Source organism: Suricata suricatta, chromosome 2, assembly GCF_006229205.1.
Source record: "Suricata suricatta isolate VVHF042 chromosome 2, meerkat_22Aug2017_6uvM2_HiC, whole genome shotgun sequence".
NCBI classification, from domain to species: domain Eukaryota; kingdom Metazoa; phylum Chordata; class Mammalia; order Carnivora; family Herpestidae; genus Suricata; species Suricata suricatta.
In genome coordinates this window covers 154,363,432-154,381,047 of record NC_043701.1, presented here as the reverse complement: position 1 = coordinate 154,381,047, position 17,616 = coordinate 154,363,432, and the positions used below count along the sequence as shown (strand labels likewise).

The following is a 17,616-nucleotide window of genomic DNA, read 5'->3' as shown; positions in this document are numbered from 1 at the left end:
AAAAGCATTTGACAAAATACAGCACCCTTTCTTAACAAATCCCCTTTAAGAGGGTCTCACACGGCCGGTTCTGATGCCTTGTAACATGTATCAGGTTATAATCAAGTTTCGTAAATACTTGATTCTCTATTGGTCTTTAAGCTCCATGTGGGTGGGGGCAATGTTTGCTCTATTCTTGGTATGTGGAAGTATAGGTATTTAATAAGTATTTGAAAAATAAATAAATTTTCACCACCAGTGGCCTCCTCTTGCTGTGCTGGTATATGATAGCCATAGAAAAGAGGGTCTTCCCCCAAAGATATAGAGGAATTGAGGACTTCTCTCCTGGTTCGAGGACTGGACAGTGAAGGTGTCCTCATTTCTACACTCAGGAAAGAGACCGCGGACCCTTCAAAGCAGGGCTAATGCTGAGGTTGGGGTGACCCCCGTCCTTCTTCCCTTCTTCTCTCAACACACTGCAAGCACACTTTGCGGAGATCAGACCCTCAGGACCATTTGCCAATTGGCCTAGGGGTATGAGGGCACATAAGGAATGACAGAAACAAATCAGTAAGAAATCATTTCATGGCTATCCACCTCACTATGAGCCATTTAATACCTCCCGACTGGGCAGGACTCTGTTTTCTGCCACCTACCTTAAGTGGTATATTAAGCAGGGCTGAGACCAGCCCAAATGATTTTTGTAAATGATGCATGAATAACAGTCATTGTTGGTGAATTAACTTTTGGCACTGGTGATGCTCAGAGGATTGACTAAGATGGCTTCAAATGTTCCTTCCTAGTTTTGGTACAGGTACCTGTATGTTAGCCTAGAGTTGTATATTCATTTGTTCATTCATTCACTCAACAAATATTTTCTGGGCCCCTTCTATGTGCCAGGTGCTGTGTGGCTATTCTGGTAGACAGGAATATATTTGCTTGGCTCATTAGCTAATAGGAGTCTCTTCTCCCATTTGGCTGATTCTGTCCTATGACATATTAGTTGTAGATGGGAACACCCCCATGTACACTAACAGGTGCCCAAACCAATGACTGCTTGAGATATCTTGGAGTCCTCAGATGTCTCTAGGACAAGGAGGTAACAGGTATGCAGGAAAATGATCAGTTTTGTAGTCAGATGGACCTGCGTGCAAATTAAAGGTTCCATGTTGTACTTAGACATGTATGTATACACACACACACACACACACACACACTTACACTCACATCCTGAGAGAGAGAGACAGACAGACAGACAGACACTGGGTGAGAGAGGCCTGAGTGAGAGAGAACCTGAATGGTTTCCTAGTGGTTAAGAACTTGAATTGGGAATCAGACAGGGTTGGGATCATGTGCTGGCTTTGCCCCTACTTGCTGATCACTCCAGTTAAAGGTTTGGTTCCAAACTTGGTAGTTTATAAATCCAGCTCTTGTGAGTTGCAAGGCCTCTGAAACTTTGTGTATTCTCAGTTCCTTTCTATGTTCCTCATAACCCATAGAAATGTCTGTTTGAAATGGGCTTTAAAAATTTTTTTTCAAGTGCACTTTCTTTTATTTATTTACTTATTTAAAAATTTTTATGAATATAATTTATTTTCAAATTGGCTTATATACAACACCCAGTGCTTATCCTGAAATGAATTTTTGATGAGTCTGCTTATTAATGCAAAAATGTGATTCTGGGTACCACAGGTAAAATACCCACCACTGCTACCAAATATATCTCTGGAGATTGCAAAATTCACAGGGAGAGCCTCAGAGGGGCTAAAGCATATATCTGTTGAGACCTTTATAGAATCACTTGTGGGATTAATAGTATCGAAATCATACTACTAAAAACTTGTGGTTATGATCAAATACAGAGTTAAAAGACTTTAAGTACCAAATATGTACTTCTAGTTGGCAAACTTTCTTGAAGATGGTAAAATATCTTCTGCTAGAATTCAGTTCACTGACAACAAAATACCATTCTGAAATTCTGTAATTATGACTTGACATTTTCATGACCAGCTCAAATATAGAAACCACAAGTGACTGTCAGAGGTCGCCATCTTCACCAATCACCTTTCTGAAATCAATGACTAAAACTCTTTTTAAAAATAATAATTAACTTATTAGTTTCTTATTTTAGAGGTGTTAGCACTTATATGCAATAATTCAATAAGTAGTATTTAATGGACCCTTAACTTCCTGATTACGTGAAATGATAGTAGGGAAGGAGGCAGGGGTAGGCATATGATCCAACAATCCTATTTTTAACCATGAATAACAAACGGGAAGGATTTGAGATGATTTTTAAAAGTTTATTTGTTTATTTAGAGAGACACAGAGAGAAAGCATGAGTGGGAAGGGGCAGAGAGAGAGAGAGAGAGAGAGTGAATCCCAATCAGGTTCCACACTCAGCACAGAGCCGGATTCTGTGCCCCAGAAATGATTTTTTAAAAGATAAAATTAATGACCATCTTAGACTCAATTCCCTTTATTCATACTATATCCATTCAATCCCCACATTCTATTAATTCTATCCCTGATATATAACTCTCTGTGACTTCCCCAGGATTCAGACTTTTGGTACAGCGAACAGTTTACATACTGCACAAAGGTGCTTCCCTGAATGGAAAAGAAGTCTGAAATCCAGTCAGCTGGCATGCTGTGCACTAAATCGTATGCGTGGATATGAGGCTGCATCACCCTGTGGAGAGTGGGGAGGGGGGCCTTTTGTAATTTTTACTAGTCGCTAAATGTGCCAACAACACCCTACCAGGAACAGTGCCTTAGCAATATCCTCCTAAATGCCTCCAGTTCTCATTGGTCTTTCCCCCCATTCACCTTCCATACCAAGCACACTCACCTGAAGTATCAGAGACTAATTCAGTAGGCTTGGGGGTGAAGCCCAGGAGGCCATCCTGTGGACACTTAGGCCAGGATTAAGGATGACACTCTGTGTAGCCCCACCCCTTATTGTAGCCAGATGGATCTTTCTAAAAACCCAATTTGATCAAATCACACTCATCCTTAGTACCCTTCAGCATCTCTGATTACTTACAAGGTGAAATCCAAGCTCTTTATTATTAAATACAGCCCCATGGAGATCTATTTTCTCCCCCAGCCCTAGCCTCATGCCTTCCTACTTAGCCTCTGTACTTCCCAAGCTTTGGCCAGAACAGCCTGGTAGACCAGCAGTTCCCTGGACACACTGTCTCTTCCTGTCTCATGCCTTTGCATCTGTGTGGCCCATTCCCTCTGCCAGTTGCCATCAGCTCCTCCATCTGTCCCTAGACCTCTCGAGGGAGTCTCCCTCATCAGTCAACACTCCAGAACAGAATAGATCTCTATTCAAACCCATCGGGTCACTCTGTTCACAAAGCCCAGCTGGGATCCACTACAGAAAGAACAGGAAATTATATTATTATGGGGCCATGAAGGAAGAGTGGATGGGCTGGTGTAGTCAGGGGGACTCCAGACCCCTAAGGACAGCTGGTGCCTTGGAAGGAGATGAGAGGAGTTCAGACAGGAGTAAGGGAGGCCCCAAAGTAGTCCTGTAACCATTCCAAAGCCCTAGTGCTGATGATGGCTTATTAAAACACTGAAAATGGCTCTTGTGCAAGCTCAACAACTTCCTTAGTGTATTTGCATTTTAATTTTGTATGAGTTTGATGTTTGTAAAACTTGCAGTGTAAATTAGTGTTTTCTTTCCTTGGCTCTAAAATTATCTCATTCAATAAGTGTCACCAAGTAGCAATGACTACATGTTTCTTGATTCTGTAAACACACCCACCACTTGATTCCTTGGAGGTTTATACCAGATGGGTCTTTCTAAAAACCCAATCTAATCAAATCACACCCTTCCTCAGAACCTTTCAGTGTCTCTCATTACTTACAAGGTAAAATCCAAGCTTTTTATCATGAAATACAGCCCCCTGAAGACTTCCTGCTGCTAATAATTTCTTCCTCACAGGATTGTCAAAATAACTGCCTTAGTTTCCTGGTGCTGCTGTAACAAGTTACCATCACTGGGATGGTTTATAGCTGTAGAAATGTTCCCTGTCCCTAGTCTAGAGGCTAGATGTCCAGAATCCAGGTGCTGGCAGGGCCACACCTCTTCTAAGACTTTTGTTAGAATCCTCCCTGTTTCTTCCCAACATCTAGTAGGGTCTCGCCGTCTTTAATATTCCTTGGCTTGTGGTTGTGCCACCCTAGCCTATGCCTCCATCATCACATGGTGTTCACCACAATGTAGGTCTGTCTCTATGTCTCTTCCCTTCTTCTTCTTTTATTATTTTAATTTTTTAACTGTTTTTTTTTTATTTTTGAGAGAGAGAAAGAGAGACAGAGCACGAGGAGGGGAGGGGTAGAGAAAGAGAGGGACACAGGATCCAAAGCAGGTTCCAGGCTCTGAGCTGGCAGCACATAGCCCAACACAGGAATCGAACCCAAGAATCTTGATATCATGACCTGAGCCGAAGTTGGACGCCCAACTGATTGAGCCATGTAGGTGCCCCACTTCTTGTCTTCTAATAAGGAAAGCCAGTTACTGGGTTTGGGGCTCACTGTCATTGAAAATGACCTCATCTTCACTTGAGTATATCTGCAAAGACCCTATTTCCAAATCAGGGTGCATTCGTAGGTACTAGGGATTAGGACTTCAACATTTCTCTTTTGGGGGATGCAAGTCAACCCACAATAAGGACTAAATGAAATAATGCAGATGAAAGGCTTGCTTCATTGTCTGGAAAACAGTATGCGCTCAACTGGCTATCTGGATTCGAGTGCTCACACTACTCCTGACTACCTGTGCCCCCATGTGCAAAATTCTTAATGTCTCTGAGCCTAAATTTCCTCATTAGGAAATAGTACTTCCTTCATTGGACCACTGAATGGTTTTTAATGAAATCACACAGGCAAAGCACTCAGAGCAATACCTGGCACCGAGCAAGAACTAAGAAAATGTTAACATGTAGAATTATTTATTACTGTGATTCTACCCGACCTGTCCCTATGCCCAATTTTCTCTTTACAAATGGAAGAGTTTAACATTTCAGAGATACACAGTCATCTTGCAAAAACTAAAAAAAAATAAAAAGTGTAATTCCTATGCTTGGACCTTCTTCCCTTCAAAATATACTTTGACTCTAACAGCATCATGCCAGGGCACCTAGTGGCTCAGCTGGTTGAGTGTCCAACTTCGGCTCAGGTCGTGATCTTGCAGTTCAGGAGAGTGAGCTCTGTGTCGGGCTCTGTGCTGACAGCTCAGAGCATGGAGTCTGCTGTGGATTCTGTCTCCTTTTCTCTCTGTCCCTCACCAACTTGCACCCTTTCTCTCTCTCTCTCTTAAAAATAAATAAATATTAAAAAATTAAAAAAAGAAAGAAGCATCATGTCTCCAGTATTATTTGAGTAATATGTGAATACCCTTCCCTGGTGCTTTGGAAGCACCCGCCGATTATAAGCAAGAGTCACAATCCTCAGTTATACCTGGCCATGGAGTGACCTGCTTGGGTGACATCTGGTGATTTACTCTGAGGTTACATCTAAGTGTGGAGTCACGTTGCTCAGTCACATCTGAGCACGTTTGGGTCACATCTAGACATGGAGTCACATTCCTGGGTCACACACAGGCACAGAGTAGACTCTTGGATGACATCTGACTACTGTAGACCATGGCACAGGGCTTTGTTCTGTGCCCACCAAATTACTTGCCCCATAAACTATAGACCCTACCATCAACTGAATAGCCCAGCACTTTATGAATCTTTTACTGGGTAGTAAAAGCTACCACAATATACCTAAAACCTAATATTACATTTTCTCTGGAGTGAGAAATATTATTGTTCACTTTGAAGACTTCCAGATGTGATCTCCTGCATTCTTCCCAGAGATGACACAGTACTCTGCCACAGTGGGCAGTGAACAAGTACTTTCTAGTTAATTAACTGGTACAGACACATACCCTAAATACATTAAACCATACTTTTAACCACCAAGAAAATAATTTTAAGGCCACAAAACTAGTAAGTCAGAGGGTTTCTTTATAGAAACTTAAATCTTGGAATTAGAAGTATGCATATGACTTTCCCTGGTTGGTAGGCATGTAGAGGGTAATTATTTTGATTATGAGGAAGACAACTAACACAGACTTTATAAACTAAATTATTTATGAGGTACAGTCACATAGTTCAAATGTGTGTGTGTATTCCTATTATGACTTCTTGTTTTTATCCTTGAAGGTACTAATTTTAGAAAAATACACAAATAGAATATCCTTAGTGCAGTAAAAGAAAGTAAGTCAAAAATTTATTAGCCTTTCCATCAGAAACAAAATATTGCCTATTTTCAATAAGAATATTAAGTATGTAGGACACTTTTTTATTTTCATATTAATATTCTATTTACACTCTATACAGGTCCAATACTTTAATATGGCTTTTATTTTTTGAAAGAGAGAGAAGGGGAGAGGGAAGGCATGGAGAAGGGGCAGAGAGAGAAGGAGGACAGAGGATTTGAAGCAGTCTCTGCACTGTCAGCACAGAGACCCACGCAGGGCTCAGACTCACAGTGAGATCATGACCTGAGCCAAAGTCGGATGCTTAACTAAGTCACCCAGGCGCCTCTAGTTCTTTACATATACATACACACACTCAAACTGGTTAAAATGAACAGTGGAGTTTTCTTTTCTACTACATAATTTAAATATGAATAAGCTTTGTTCTGGTTGTATGTAAATACTTAATCCTTTAATTTAGAAACTTAGCAACAATTTGAAAAGGAAATATCGAGTTTAATGTACAACATTTATTATAGTGGCTGGTCCAATATGCACATTTGAAAACATTTAGCTGCCTTATAATGAAAAATCCTTTTCCTTATCACTGTTATTTTTTCCAATTTTACTATCAGTGCTTTACATTAATATCAGAGATGTCACTCTCTTCTCTTCTTTTTTACTTTCTCTTGCTTTTGTAATTTTCAGTAAATAGTCCATTGGAGAAAAAAGAAACAAAAGTAGGTACTGGGTTGAGAAAACTTCCTAATTATTGATGTCAATAATTCTTTTGACTGCCACTGCTATAGGGAGTTGATCTTGAGATTCTAGCAAGGTTAACAAGAAGGGGACCCAGGCTAGAAGTAGATGGTATAAACTCTCCATTTTCCATTGTGAGACAGCATATCTTTTTATGCTGTACTCAAGACAGCATACCTTGCTAACCAGTGCTTCATATCAGAAAATGTTTCATGTTTTTTGGCAAACTTTCAACTCAGTAGACAGATCATTCTTGGTGGTACTGAAGGCAGAAAACCAGAAATGTTTGTGTACTGATTGTTGGCTGTCTTTCTAGAGCCACCCATACAGCAGAGGTGTGTAAGCTCAGTGAAGTGCTGAAGAGTTCGCAGAATCCTGTAGACTGTGGTAAAGGTGCAAGGCTGCACAACTCTGGCCAATCAACCCTTGAGTCACTAGTTCCTGACTTGTGAATGCCTTGTGACTAATGAACAATTAGTTGGACATTTTCTCTTCCTATTCTCATCTACTGTAGGCTGCTCCAACCCTCATCTTTTAATCATAACCATTACCGGAAGATGGGTTGACTTGGATTTCCCGAAGGTTCATGTGAAAGCTTTCACAAACTTGGGTCTCTCTAATATCTTAATTGACCTGGGACCAAAGACCTTCATAACATATTCTTAAGAATTTTTTATTCTTTTTAGTGGGGGAGGGAGTAGATGGAGGTTTAAATACACATAACATAAAATGTAGCATCCTAACCATTTTTAAGTGTATAGTTCAGTGGTATTAAATATATTCATATTGCTGTGCAGAACCCTTCATCTTATAAAATAGAAACTCTTTACTCATTAACGATGACTCCCCATTCCTTGTTCCCCATCAGCCCTTGGTCTCTATGATGCTGACTGTTCTAAGTGTCTTAAACAAATGGAATCAAACAGTATTTGTCTTTTCCCTTCCTCCTTTTTCTCTACCTTTCCGTACTCTATTTAATTTACTTCAAAATTTTCTTCCCTACCCTTTTCCTCTGGGAAAAAAAGTAAAATCCTGCCCTGCCTCTCTTTCCTTCTTCATTCCATTTATAAGCCTCCATTTAAAAAACAGGGGCAGGGGAAGGGGAAGTACAGGGATAATAACTTTCTGATTCTTTTATATAGGTGTGAATTTTGAAATATAATTATGCATAACAAGAGAACTAGATGCCAACATCTGAAATCTCTACAATGGCCCAAAGTTATTTTCGAAATCTCATAAGGCTTTCATTTTAACTCTACTCACCTTAATTATTTTCCCTAATTAAGAAATGTCTTTTAATTCATTTGTATTACTTTTTCTTTAGAGGCTAATACACAGTATTCAATAATCATGTTTTTCTCTTTATTCCATGGGAAGTATATAGATTTCAACTGTGTTATGGGTTAAAGAGATTTTTGAGGATTAGAGTCAACTAAAATCACAATGTTTAATGCTATTTCTCTAGGAAACTATTCTAAGTTCCACATAGCTCCTGAGAAGTTAACTTTTGGAATATAAGTCATTTATAAAATGGGAACTGAGCCTGTGTTATCAACTTCTCAGAGATCTTCATTAGCAACACAGAGCTGAAAACTGTTGGCCAATTCAATGCCACAGAACACACAGTGAACAAGAAAAGAGCAGACCACCAAGTCACAGCCAGCATGTGCTTCAAGCCCCTCCCTGGAATATATGGCCAACGGACTTCAAGACCCAGTTAGTCACTATGCTGAACCTATAGATTTTATAAACATTCTATGATTTTGAATGCCTATATGGTGTTTTGGGTGTATTTTCTTCCACTGCATGTTAAAGAAACATGTTTCACTATGGCATGTATAGACTTTGAAGATTCTACAGGAAAGTGCACCAAAGTTGAAAAGGTTTCCAAGAGACAAGTCAGAACTACAGAAGTAAGCTCAGGGCAGAAGCTAATTGTATAGGTCAGCAAAAACTACTTACAGAGGGATATCAAAAACCATTAAAGAGCTGCAAAACAGAAAGTTAAACTCCCAATTCTTGTATAAATTACCAATTTAAAGATAACACATGAGTTGATGGTCCAATGAACATCTGAGCTGGGAATGTTGATCCATGAGTTTCTGATTTGAAAACAAAAGGACAAATAGCAACTGAGATAAAGTTACTATCAGGGCAACAGACACACTAACTAGCAGCCTCCTTGGTCAGGGGGCCTGGAGATTTGTCCCTTTGCTATTAATGGAGAAGAAAGAAAGTGGCTTTTGTTGACTTTTGTTTGTTTTGGGCAAAGTCATTTGTCACAAAGGACATTAACTCCTTCTCTAAACTCTGAACTATTAGAGCCACTTCCACATAATTTAGTACTCAATTCCCTGCAGTATCATATTATTCTTTGAATACTTGGTGCAATCTGGCCTCCTTATTAGGTTCATAAAAATTCTGAAGGCAAGCAAATTGACCTGCACTTCATTAGAATCTCCCATAAACCTACATACTTTGCTGAGCACAGGTCGGGTATCTGACAAACAGGTTGATTAACTCACAGGATGAAGTCCTTACATAGAGTCACAAGCCTTGAAGTAACAACAACTCCACATGCTAATCTCAGCCCAATTTCTCAGGAAGAGCACAGATGGAGAACGGAAGCTTGGCAGTCACCAGGAGCCACAACAGAGTAGAGAAATCCTGAGTGTTGTGCATAGGGAAAACTGCTTACCACCTAGAGACTACAAGCTCCGTGATGGCAGAAACTGTTTTGTTTCCTATCCAGCACTTAGCACCTAGTAGTGACTCAAAACACAGAATGAATAAATGAGAACATATGAAACCCTTTGGTTTCCTTATGCTATGCCTTTCCAAGCACACACCTTGTGTTTTCCTACACTCATTATGTATAACCAAGCTGTAAAAGTTAAAAAATGACTCCAGTAAACAAACCAACATAGTACCAACATGGTACACAGGAAGGCGTGTACTTCTGTCAGGGCTGCCTAGGGTGTGTGTGTGGGGAGGGTGGTTGAGGATCCAGGAGGAAGGTCACTGGCCTGCTAGCCACAGGTCTGTGGCTTGCTACAGAGGGACACTAGCTGCTCTCCTTGAGAGAAATGGCTAGATGTCAGATGGAGCTCTTGGCATCCCCCAGGCAGTGGAACATTGCTCTGCATGGTCCCCGTCTGGCTGGCAGCTTCCTGCAAGGGAAGGCTGCCAAGAGGGTTGTGACAGCTGTGCAGTACATAGATCTCCAAGATTCTTTGGTGCACTGCCATTTCTGACCTGCCGTCTGCCTACTCGTGGGAAGTAGCTGGGAAGTTCTAGTGCTGAGGACCCCATTTTCCATTGGCTTTCTTTTTTTAGCTGGATGCTCAACTATCCTGTTTGTTAAGACAGGAGTCATTGGAGGATAGCCTTTAGCTTTTCCAGTCCAAATGAACCTACTGATTCTGTGTAAGAGGAAGAACTATATTTCACTCTGTTCTATGCCCGTGTTGGTCTTCATTGTGATCACATGACCACATTTGTTTACAAGTATCTTATCACAGTAATTGACATCTATCATAGACTACCACTAGGGGAAACCCTCTGTCTGAGTAATTAAAAAAAAATTAAAGATAGCCTTGTAATCATTTACTTCTTTTGGAAATGAAACATCAAAATTTTAATGCTTCTTGTTTGGAATGTTGACACCTGAAAGGATTTTGATAAAGAACTACCTTTTCACAGTCTATTAAGGCAGTAACTTTTATTTATTTAAAATTGCCTCTAAGTGAACTTAATTTTCCATCAGGAGATGCATACATGTTAACCTCGATTCCTTTCTGCATTCAAAAATGAAAAGTTAAAAGTGAAAGACCTTACCTTTTAGCATCATTCGTCCAGTGGATCCTCCAAAGGTATTGAGTAGGCCACTTCTTGCTCCTAAAGATGTGGTTGCTTCTAGGAGAGACCCCGTGATGTAGTGAGATATGGACGTCCTCTGGAGGGTGGCGCGGTACTCACATACAGTGTCTCGGACACATTGCTTTAAGCACGGGCCAACCCTAATCCTTTCTTGGGTTGTTTCGGAGGCTGGGAGCTTTGTGAAGAGATGGAGAAGAGATCCAATTGTATTTTCTATTTCTTCTCCCCTTCTCACTGCATTGTAGATCTGTGAATAGCACAGAGTACAGGAAGTATTAATCTAGTTTCTTAGAAAAGCAAATTAGTTTGTTGACAAAATGCCAAGATGACTTATTAAGAAAGAAGGCTCAGTTGCCCTAAGCGCAAACACTCTTGAGCACTGGACTCATGCATTAACCTGAACATTCTACAGACACCATTTATTTGGAAAAGCTATGTGCAGTTATGAAATCGGTCATTCAAACAACCGTGCTATCAAACAGAGCACTTACAAGTTGTTCCAACCAAAAATATATTCAGCTCAAATTTCTCCTCCTCCTGCTTAGCAGAGCAAAGCTCTTATGCAGGGTGACAAAGTCAAACCTTTCCTTTTTGTCCTTTTGGACTCTCCTGTGTGCCTGACTGTCCCAGGTTTGTCTTCCTCCAAGGAACACTTCAACCTGACATTCATGAGGAATCTTTTCTCTATGCCAAAACTGAAGTGAGGATGAGATGGTCATGGAGAAGGAGAAGTTCTAGTTTCTCTCTTGGGCACAATCCTTCAATCCATTAGCGTGGTGCAAAGTCTTTGAATCTTTTTCCCTCTTCGTCCTTTCTCACCTCCCACCTCCAATGTATTAACAGTTTCTGTCCACTCTTGTTGCTCTGTCTCTGTCACTATCTTGACTTCCTCTCCCCTTTATCACCTGAGTTCACCAAAAAAATTATCTCAAGGAGATCGCAAAATTGTTTTTAAGATTTATTTTTAAGTAATCTCTACACCCAATGTGGGTCTTGAACACACAAGCCTGGGATCAAGAGTCACATTCTCCACTGAATGAGCCAGAATAGCACCGCAAGATTACACAATTAGGATGGGCTTCCAACCATAATTCCAATACAGTTGTTCAACATTTATATAGATCCTGCTCTGTGGAGGCAGTGTGCTGAAAGATGTGGAGCATGTACAAGAAGCAACATATACCTCCTTTCCTGAAAAATTGCACAATCCAGTTTAGAAGATGAGACCTGAAAATTGTGAGGTTTGACATTTTTCCAGTAAGGTTTGGGGTTTTGTCAAGGTCTCTGGGAAGCCTGAGACTCCTGAGTAATGTATAAATAATAGGGAAGAAATACAACATGGGTAAATTAATCTAATTTTCTGATGGTGGAATAAAAGTTGACTAAAATGTGTTGTCTCTATCATGCCACCTTTAGCACCTTGTCTTATCATTCATTCAACAAATAGTTATTTTATGTTTATACACCAGTTATGTGTCAGGTCTGGGTAAATAAGATAGCTTTTCCCCTCAGAGAGTTTACAGTCTAGTAAGGGAGACAGATAAAAGAAAGAGCTCATAGTAGGGTGAAAATGGAGGTCAAGCCCTCTCATGACATCCATGAGTGCCCAAGAAAGGGAAGACCCTTGAATGTCCTACAGGATGTGAATGTGCCCCTGTGATGTTGCACACTTCAAATCCCATCTTAATTGGGACCACTGGCACTTGAGAGGACAATCACTGAGCTATGCTAGGTCCTTAGGAGACCCTAGAATGTACCTGGAACCCCCTCACCCCCCGAAGTTCAAACTGCACTGACTCTAACTAAATTTCTACTCTGCCTTCTGGAGCCTACTGGTATGTACTTGCCACTAGAAGGAAGAGTATTAGTTCTTTAGCTTTAATTCTCTGTCATTACATTTCTGGTGGCCAGTGTAGCCATGGAGATGGTGTACTGGGACAGATTGAGCTCAGGCTTTGGGGTCATGTACATGGAGTTGTGCAGCTGGCTCTGCCTTGACCAGCTAGAAAGAGGGTCATAAGCATGAGCAAGCTGACTTGAATGTTTAGAGAAAGCTTCCTCTTCTGTAAAGTGGGGATACTAATACCTCTTCTTAGGGTGTTCTGGGATTCAAGACAATACATGGAACGTGCTTAGCCTAGTGTCTACAAATGGCACTCATTACTATTGGGAAAGAAGAGAATGGTCTTCCATTCTCAAGGAACAGCAGGTGGTTATATAATAACAAAACATGATCTATGAAATTCACCTTGATGGAGTTTGTACCCTTGCTCTTATGTACTGCTAGATAATATCATCCTAACCTTATTTGAGTATATTCTAAGGGCAAACTGGGGTTGAGAGATGCAGAGCTCAAGACATGCTTTCCTTCTCTCAGTTCCAATCATACTAGCAATCTCCAACACACTATGTCTCAATAAATCCTTTGGAAATTTAAATGCTCTAGAAGTGCAAAGAATAAAACCCACTGTGAGTTTTGATGGCTAAAGAAGGCTTCCAAGGAAAAGCAGACTTGAGCTGTGCCTTGGAAAATAGGCACAATTCTAATCAGAGCAGCTGGGGGAGTAAACTCACCTGGTGAGTAAGGGTGAAAAGGCTGGAAAACCGTAATGCCCTAAAGATGGTGAGCAAAGCATAGTATTTATTTATTTATTTATTTATTTATTTTAAATGTTTTATTTATTTTTGATACAGAGAGAGACAGAGCATGAGAGGGGGAGGGGCAGAGAGAGAAGGAGACACAGAACCGGAAGCAGGCTCCAGGCTCTGAGCTAGCTGTCAGCACAGAGCCTGACACGGGGCTCGAACCCACGAATGTGAGATCTGATCTGAGCTGAAGTCGGAGGCTTAACCGACTGAGCCACCCAGGCGCCCCAAAGCATAGTATTTAGAGAAGAGAGTGAGTGTAGAGTGTAATTGGGGATTTAGAAAGGTCAGTTGGCCTGATAAAGGAGGGCCTTGAAGGTCAGGCAAAGAGGTTTAATCTATCAGAGGTGGGGAACACTTCACTTTTTGTTGCTTATTTGCTTTTATCAGAGAAATGATGCTAAGAAGATTTTACAAAGATTGATATGCTGACAGTTCTTGGTTACTAATGGGTTTATCTACTTTGTTTACGTGCCACGCTTCTCCACTGGTGTGTCATGTCCTCACTCATTACCTTGTACATTTCAGTTTCCACACCATTCCTTCAGATTTCCAGTGTCTCATTCAGTCCCTTATCCAGGTTTCCCTAAATGTTTTCCTCACACCATTAGATCTAGAGCAACTGTATGACATAAGGACTCCTTGATCACTGAAAAACTCTGTACATGTTTCTCCTTTTGAAGTTTTGCGTGGCATATTAGAATATTAAAGACAGTAAGAGTAAAGAAAAAGGGTCAGAGTAAAGAAGTCTACTTTATTTTGTTAACTGAATGTTCGGAGAGTTTCTCATTTATGTTATTTGACCATGGATTTCTCTGCTTTGCTTTGCTTTTCCTTGCTTTCCTTTTCTTTTCTTCTTTTTTTCTCCTCTCCTTCTTTCCTTCCTTCCTTCCTCCCTCCCTCACTCCCTCTCTCCTTTCTACCTTCCTTCCAAGAACATAGCTGGGGAAGGACTGTTTAACCAAATAATTTACTCAAATCAAGTGGCTTTTTCTTACTCTCATTTCCTTGACCTCTGAAATAGACAACCCGCCATCTTTCTTGAAGTCCTGCCTCTCTTATCATCTCACTGCTCCATCTCTGCCTTATTCTGTGGCTCCCCTTCCTCCTTGGGCCTTCAGGATAATTGTGATGCAGTAGAGAGGTGCCAACCAGTGCCCAATATAGGAAGTGACACATTGGCTAGCCATGGGTCAGATTTACCTGATCAGACAAAGTACCTGTTTGATCTGACAGACAGTGTTTTAAAATCAGAGAGGTGGGGTACCTGGCTTGTTCAGTCAGTAAAGCATGTAACTCTTGGTCTTGGGGTTTTGAGTCTGTGCCCCATGTAGGGTGTAGAGATTAATAAGTAAATAAACAAATCTCTAAAAAATTAAATTAGAGGCACCTGGGTGGTTTAGTCATTAAGCATCTGGATTTTGGTTTTGGCTCAGGTGTCATGAGTTAGAGCCCCACAGTGGACTCTGCACTGGCAGTGCTTGGGAGTCTCTCTCTTTCCCTCTCTCTGTGTCCCTTCTCAACTCAAAATATATAAATTAAAAAAAAAATAAAATCAAGAAAGTTTACATGCACATCTGACATTACAGCTGGAACAAAACACAAAAACTGGAACAATCTGGAAACAATAAACATTCCCATGTGGTGTCAGATGGATAGACCCTCCCCTGTTACCTGATGCACGAGTTCGCCAGTTGGCTCAATCCCTATCAGTCTCTAGTGATCCCATCTTGCCAATATCTGGTCAGCATTAGGATATGAGTATGTGATCATTGTCTTAATGGAATATGAAAGTGGCTGTAGAAATAGACAATAAACATATACTGAGCTCCCCCAACATGTCCTCTTCCCTGTGCTAGTTGCCAAGGACACAGAGAGAAAGTCATGGTCTCTGCTCTCAAGAGGTGTTGCAGTTTACCTTCAACATACATGAATGTTAGGTATGTACTAAGTAATCATTCAGAATTGTCATTAGCCACTTGTTTCTAAGTCCTCAAATGTGTCTGAAGAAATAGAGATGAAGACTTCTAAAATAAAGCTCTGAGCTTCCACCACCATCACCAGCACTCCATTCTCTGCAAACAAAAAAGAATCAACAGGTTCTACCAAGATCTGGACTAACACATGCCAGTCATACCAATATTGGATAAGCTTTAATAAGATGCTTGTTGGAAAAATGCTGAAATGTGGATGAAGTGGTGGTAGATATGACAATGCTCAGCCAAAACATTAATCAGGCTATCATCTCTTATTAGATCATCCACCTAAAATTTTTTTTTAATGTTTATTATTTATCGTTGAGAGAGAGAGAGGAAGAGAGAGAAAGAGACAGAGAGACAGACAGACAGAATCGGAAGCAGACTCCAGGCTCTGAGCTGTCAGCACAGAGCCTGATGTAGGGCTCAAACTCATAAGCTAAGCTGACGACCTCAGATCATGACATGAGCCGATGCTGAATGCTTAACCACTGAGCCACCCAGGCACCTCTCATTGCTTTTGGGAACTCTGTAATAACCATCATGTGGAGTAGCCAGAACTAGCTTGTTGGAACATGAGAGACTTCACTCTTGTTCTTTGGATGGAGAGCTTGCCAACAACCAGACACATGGTGAGGTCATCTTAGCCCTAGATCACCCGACTGCCAGTCCAAATGCCATCATAGATACATGAGACAGCCCACCAGTTGATCCAGATTAGGAGAACCACCCGGTCAGTTCATAGAAACAGGCACCAAATAAATCATTGTTATGAAAGCTCACTGAGTTTTGGGTGTGCTTTGTTATAAAAGTTAACTGACAAAATGATGGTGTGTTGGGTATGATGATAAGTATTTACTTGCATGAGATTTGAATCCACATACTAACCTGTGAGGTTGATTTATTTTGCAGGTAGAGACAGTAGGCCTAGAGAGGTGGAGAAACACCTTTTACTTTACCCAATTCATAAGAGGCTGCGCCAAGACTGAAATCTGGTTTGTCCAGCTCTGTGCTCCAGCTCTATCCACTGCACTAAACTTGGTCATACCAAAAGTCCAAATGGTGGGATTCAAAAAACTACTGTTATTTGCCAAGAGGTTTAAGGGATATTTACATTGCTGTTATTGTTTTGATTCATGATAATTCCTTTCATGGTCATCCTAAACTATTGTGGAAAATAGGCAAGTTATGACTAATAACTGACCAAGTATGTTTCCTTTATATGGAGATTTATAGCTTTAAAGTATGATAAAAAAAAAGTACACAAACTTTACTTCACTCGATTAATGTGATAATAAAGGCACTGAAAACTGGACAGACTGTCACCCTGTATGGGTCAGTATCTTTTTTGAGATACAATCAACATGTCACAACATGGTATCTAGGCATGCCAAACATATATGTATGTGTTCATTCATTCACTCAACAGTTGATTTATATTTAGTAAGCACTTACGTTGTGTCAAGCCCAATTACTGGGTATCTAACAGTGAGCAAGAAGAGCCTCATTTTAGTGTGGAAGTCAGACAATAAATATATGGACCAAATAAGTTAATTAAAAATTACCAACTATTGAACAGTCAAGATATATTTTGGATCTAGATTCTACAGTACTTGCTGAAGTGATGGGAATGAAGAAAGGATAGGAGTCAAGGTTTTGACACTGGGTCATTGTTAAATTCTTAAAAATTTAAGATTTATGTAAATACCTATATAGATCAACATTGCAAACATCACCCTTCATGGCTCCTATGTTTAACAACTACTGGGAGTGGATCCTTTCCATGGAAGTACACTATTTCAATTATGCCAGTGCTACCTTTGAGCAGGATGACTTTGATACTATAAAGTTACTTGCAGAAAAGCAAGCAATGCTTAAGCAACACTTAAGAAATCATTTGTGTTCCTTGTGACCAGCACTGGGACATGGAGTTCAAGAACCAAAACAAAATAAAAGGAACATCCAAAACTGAAGAATCTGGGGCAATTCAAATGGAGACAAAGCCAAAGACTTAGTGAACTGAAAGGTATGAAGTAGCCAGATACACCACATCGATAGCACTCGCCCAGGAGGAGGGCTCCTTATCTTAATTTGACTTCTACTGGGGTCAAAGTA

The 17,616-nt window shown here is 40.5% G+C and overlaps 1 protein-coding gene across 1 annotated transcript in view; it reads right to left on the bottom strand.

Annotated features, from left to right (window-relative positions):
* The window catches only part of PLCE1 (phospholipase C epsilon 1), a 277,145-nt gene that overhangs the window by 167,121 nt on the left and 92,408 nt on the right, over positions 1–17,616 (bottom strand). Inside the window, exon 2 of the mRNA XM_029932248.1 lies at positions 10,838–11,126. Within this exon, the coding sequence (XP_029788108.1) occupies positions 10,838–11,126 (289 nt within the window). The remainder of the gene's footprint in view (positions 1–10,837; positions 11,127–17,616) is intronic.